Below are 5,800 nucleotides of genomic sequence, written 5' to 3'. Positions count from 1 at the left end.
TCTCAACCAGAGCCGATCTTGAGGCCAAGCAAACCAAGCATGTGCTTGCGGCCGTTTATGAGATAAGTAATATTTCGGCCCCAAATTTGTTGAATTTTCCTTTGACTCAGTTGGTAAAGGGTGTAAATAGTGATGCTTAGGTAACGGGTTCAAACCAATTGTCAGCCGGCTCTGATCTCAACAACTTCAAAAAAAGATCAACAAGAAATGTGGAAAACTCCTGGATAATATATTTTAAACATGTATTATACAAGCATAATATCACAAGGAAGATTGCACTTTTATAAATTAGGATTATTGTTTGGAGTTATAAAGTTTATGTATGGCAGCTGTTCTGTTAACCAAGATGAATGTATAACGCTCATCCATTAATCTTAAGTCTGAAGTGTGAAGGTACCTGCATTTCTTAAAGGCTCTCATACTTGGATTTGAAAGCAGAGACATCTGTTCAACTCTGAACTCTGCATTTTGACGGCAAGACGCAAGAGTGTAACAATCAAGATTGATCATTGAGTATTAGATATATTAATTCCGGATATCTAGAATTCAGATTTGGTTAACTCCTCCGCGAAACCCAAAAAAGTGACTTCTTTGTTTCCGATTAACCAGAATAAAATATCTAATATTGAGATCAAAATAACCTGACACAGCTTCCGTTCTTCTCCGAAATCGCTTCTCCCTCGCCGCCTGAATTAGTTTCTCCATTGTCGGTGTCTCCGATGATCGTCTCTCCCAGTTTTATAGGCTTATTGGGCTTTTCTACTTTAATTTGCTTGGTTCTGTTGGATTTCTTTATGGGCTATTTGCCTTTGCTCCACTATCATATTAAACATGAGTAATTTCCTCTAATCTTTAATTGGCATTTCACAGTAAACACTTAACACCTTGTGTTTGGACTAATAGTTGACTCGGAGATAATTTTGGAGTAATTTGAGTAAAGAAATCTTTTTGGATTTGTTTATATCAATTTTGTTTATCTTTTTTGGTTGTTTTGGGAGAGCAAAAAAAAGCTTCCAGTCCACAAGTCTTGTTACTTGTTGTATGCGGATGGTCTTTCTGCCACTCTTTGATGAACCAAATGGGCAAGCTTGAATGAACGGTTAATGTCATTTTGTTTCTAATGTATGTGACTGACTATGATGAATGATTGATGAATGATTGGTTTATGTTTTTTAGAGAATGCGATTGGCATTGTTTCTGAAAACACCTTTGTAGTGTTGCATAAATTATAAGCTACAGTTCTCATTACATTCATGAGAAGAGCTAAAACACCTTACAATGTTAGTGTATGGTGTGTCTATTGTACATGTGAATGGTGAATATGATATCTTATTGATGAGTAGAACATAGACAATATATACAAAGGTGTACAAGCTAACTATAGTAAGTCAATAATCTATACAGTAATTGAGAGAGATTAACGTGAGTGATTGAGTAGCGTAATCAAAGGGATTATATGATTTGATTCTCTGTAATACGCCCCCTCAAGATGGAGGGAGACTTCGAACTCCAATCTTGTGACATGCTCGTTGAAAACCCAGTCTCGACAATGGCTTAGTGAGTGCATCCGCAAGCTGATCTTGGGTGGAAACATGTGAGACCCGTAGTGTGCCAGCTTGAATCTATTGTCGAATAAAATGATAGTCCAAAGCAAGATGCTTCATCCTAGAATGGAATACTGGATTGGCGCAGAGATATGTGGCACCGATATTATCACAAAGGATAACAGGTACAGAAGGTAAAGTAACACCAAGCTCAGTGAGTAGAGAGCATAACCAACGAATTTCTGAGGCGGTATTGGCAACAGCACGGTATTCAGCCTCAGTCGAAGACCTTGCTACACCTCGTTGCTTCTTAGAGGACCATGAGATTGGATTACGTCCCAAGTAGACAATAAAGGCATTCGTAGACACAAAGTCATCTATATCACCAGCCCAATCCGCATCCGAATATGCTTGTAAAGAGATTGTAGAGTTGGAATGAAAGAAAATACCATGTGTGAGAGTTCCTGCTAGATACCTTAAGACCCGTTTAGCAGCTTGCCAATGTTCAACAGTTGGGCGATGCATAAATTGGGACAAACGATTGACCACATAAGCAATATCTGGCCTTGTGAAAGAAAGATATTGCAAGCTCCCAACTACTGAACGATACTGTTTGGCATCCTCAAGTGGTGTACCTCCATGGAGAGTGAGCTTAGGTGAAACAGGAAGCGGTGTCGCAACAGGATTCGCATCAGACATGTTGTGCGCTGCAAGAAGATCAACAATGTATTTCCTTTGCATAAGATGCAAACAAGCAGTAGAGCGTGTGGCTTCTATACCCAGAAAATAACTAAGATCAGTCGGATCTTTAATAGAGAAGCGTGTAGCAAAGGAATGAAGCACTTGATCGACTAGCTTGGGATCATTTCCAGTAACCAGAATATCATCCACATAGACTAGAACATAAGTAAATGTTGTGGTAGTCCGACGGATAAATAAAGAAGTATCCGCAAGGGAGTTTGTAAAACCAGTTTGAAGAAGATGATGTTTGAGAGAAAGATACCAGGCACGCGGAGCTTGTTTGAGCCCGTAGATCGGTTTCTTCAGCCGGCAAACGTAATCAGGACGATTCTTGTCCACAAATCCTTGTGGTTGCGCCATATATACCTCTTCAGTTAATTCTCCTTGTAAAAACGCATTGTTAACGTCCAACTGTTTGATTGGCCAAGAATGAGCAACCGCAACTTCAAGTACCAACCGGATTGTTGTAGATTTTATTACTGGACTAAACGTTTCAGCATAATCAACCCCATACTTTTGATGGAAACCCTTAGCAACCAGACGCGACTTGTATTGATTCAATTGACCATTAGGGTGATATTTGGTGGTAAACACCTAGCGGCAGCCAATAACATTCTGCGATGGATGAGGAGGAACCAAGTCCCAAGTGTGATGAAGACGTTGAGCATTATACTCGACAGACATCGATCGACGCCACCGCTCATCCTTCAAGGCTTGTGTTGCAGTCGATGGTTCTCTCGATTGTCTTAGACCTGCAACATGAAGATTTAATTTGCGTTTTGGTTTTGTGATGTTATTTTTGGCTCTAGTTTTCATTTTGTGGATATTTGCAGGTGGTTGTCGAGGCGGAGGATTTTGGGGCTGTGGTGGAGTGGCAATTGGGAAAGTTGTGGTGAACGAGTCATTAGACTCACAGTTTACGGAGGTATGGGAAGGGTCAGGCTGATTCGTGGGTGTCGAATCATTATTTGTCTGAGCAGTGGGCTCATTGGAAGATTGGTTTTGCTGGGCCGAGGTGTGAGGCCCATGTGTATTTGGAGCAGTGGGCTCAGAGATTGGAGATGAGAAAGAAGAGTTCAAAGAGGACAAAGGCAATACCTGTGGCGACGGAGGGAGAGGCGGAGCAGGGTGAAGACCGGTTCCGGGGGTTCCACTGGTTGACGGAAGAGACGACGGTGATAGACGAACCACCGTTGGCATCGTAGTAGTGAGCAGAGGAGAATCGATTTCTTCAACAGACAATTGAATTGTAGAGTCAGCAAAAGGAAAGCGACTCTCATCAAATCGAACGACGAGATGTATAGATACGACCAGTGGGGATGTGGAGACACGAATATGCACTCTGCGTCAAAGAGTAACCGAGGAAAACACATGGCTTCGAACGACTGTCAAGCTTATTTTTGGCATATGGTTGAAGCCAGGGAAAGCAAAGACAACCGAAAATCTTCAGTTTCTCATAATTGGGGTGAGTCTGAAAAAGCTTAGAGAATGGCGACTGATTGGAGAGCACCGGCGTGGGTAATCGGTTTATTAAGTACACTGCAGTGCTAAAAGCATAAGGCCAATACCCCGTGGAAATAGACGCAGTGGACAGGAGAGTGAGAGCCGTTTCAACGACATGACGGTGCTTCCTCTCTGATATGCCATTATGCTCAGGGGTGTGCGGAGGAGACGTCAAATGGGAGATACCATTGGTGACAAGATATTCACGAAGAGCCAAGAACTCACCGCCATTGTCAGAAAACAGAGTACCAAGTTTCTGCTGAAATCGATTTTCTACCAACGGCTTGTATGAAGTAAAAATAGCTTTGACATCTGATTTGCGTTTCATCGGATATAGCCACGTATATCGTGTGTAGTGGTCAACAAGTATGAGATAATACTTATAATTGTCATGTGAATTGACTGGTGATGTCCAGACATCAGAGTAAACATATTGGAGAGGACGTGTTGAGACAATCGTATTTTGAGAGAAGGGTAGTTTGTGACTCTTATTAAGAAGACAATCGGAGCAGGAAAACATTTTTGAAGTAGAACTTGAAACTGGAAGAGTAAACGCAGAAACCATTGTTTTTAAAACTGATGCAGATGGATGGCCAAGTCGTGAGTGCCAGACTGGAACTGAAGCCTTCGAAATAGTATAAGTAGAAAGAGCCTGGACTTGTGACGGAGTGACCGGCCAAACATAGAGATCATTATGGGTCTTGCCTTGAAGAAGTGGAACCCCCGTTGCCAGATCCTTCACCTGAAAGAAAGCAGGGAAGAATTCAACGGAGACTTGATTAGTATTAAAGAGGCGATAAACCGAGATAAGATTCCGATGAATATCAGGAACACACAAAATTTTATGTAATTTAAGATCACGAGTTTGAGAGGGGAGAAGTTTTGAACCAATGTGAGTGATGGGTATAGGAGACCCATTGGCAATAACAACATCATCACCACCAGTATACGGTTCATGGAGAGACATTGAATGGAGATCAGACGTCATATGGTGGGTTGCACCACTGTCAAGAAGCCACTGATTTGAATCATAAGAGGAGCCAACAGCAAGGTTAGCACGGGGTTGCCATGGTCGGAAAGGACTGGTCTGGGTTGGATGCTGCGTCATAGAGCGGGATCGAAACTGGGGACACCATCTTGCGCTATGACCTTGTGTATTGCAGATTTGACACTTTCCCAAGTAAGGTTTGTGTCCACGATGCCCATCAGAGTGGACCGGCTGTGAAGACTGATAGGTGGAAGAGTTATGGTTGTTGGTGTAGCGCTTACCATTGTTGGAGTGAGCACTGTGATTAGAGTTATTGTGACGGTGAGTGGCAACATTAGCAGAAACAGGAAATGGAGAGGAAGCTGCTTTAGACAAGAGCTTGGCCTCTTGATTAAGTAGATGCTCATGAACGTAAGTTATTGTGGGAGGGATATCGCGTCCTTCTATCTGATCAACGATAGAACGGTACTCATCAGGGAGACCTTCAAGAATAAAGTCAATTTGTTCTTCATGTGCGACCGGTTTGCCGAGAGTAGCAAGAGTGTCAAACCGAGTTGTGAAGCCTTGGAGAAACTCATCGATCGTCTTGTTGCCTTTCGTCCAATGCTTCAGTTGATCACGCAATTGTTTAATATGGCCCCAGCTGGGTTTGGCGTAAGTAGCGGCGAGGGTAGTCCAGATCTCTGCAGCAGTGGTTGTACGTGAGAGAATTGGTTGAACAGCTAGTGATATCAAACCAAGAAGCGCACTGTAAATAAGCTTGTTTTGACGTTGCCATGTGATATAATCAGGATTTGGAACAGAAACATTGTTGACGGTGGTATGAACAGGAGGAACCACCGTGGAGCCATTAAGGTGGCCAATAAGACCATGACCATCAACAAGAGCATGAACCTGCAATTTCCACATGAGATAGTTTGTTTGGGTAAGCTTGGTGACATTAGTCATATTGAGATTGAGAAGTGTTTGATTGTTTGTGATGACGGTGTCGGTGTTGGTTGGAGTGTTGAGAGGAGCAGCCATG

At 42.5% G+C, this 5,800-nt stretch overlaps 1 protein-coding gene and 1 long non-coding RNA gene across 2 annotated transcripts; both read right to left on the bottom strand.

Moving 5' to 3' along the window:
* Positions 224–713, bottom strand: LOC109127339. Its single transcript, XR_002033993.1, has 2 exons — positions 642–713; positions 224–461 (listed from the first exon to the last, which is right to left on the bottom strand). It is a non-coding gene; the product is annotated as an uncharacterized LOC109127339 (long non-coding RNA).
* LOC109126765 (uncharacterized mitochondrial protein AtMg00810-like) lies at positions 1,623–2,645 on the bottom strand. Its single transcript, XM_019230475.1, has one exon. The coding sequence runs from the start codon at positions 2,643–2,645 to the stop codon at positions 1,623–1,625; it is 1,023 nt and encodes a 340-aa protein (XP_019086020.1).

The sequence above is a fragment of the Camelina sativa genome, chromosome 2 (genome assembly GCF_000633955.1).
Source record: "Camelina sativa cultivar DH55 chromosome 2, Cs, whole genome shotgun sequence".
NCBI classification, from domain to species: Eukaryota; Viridiplantae; Streptophyta; class Magnoliopsida; order Brassicales; family Brassicaceae; genus Camelina; species Camelina sativa.
Note: the sequence above shows the minus strand (reverse complement) of the source record. Positions and strands in the feature narration are given on the sequence as shown.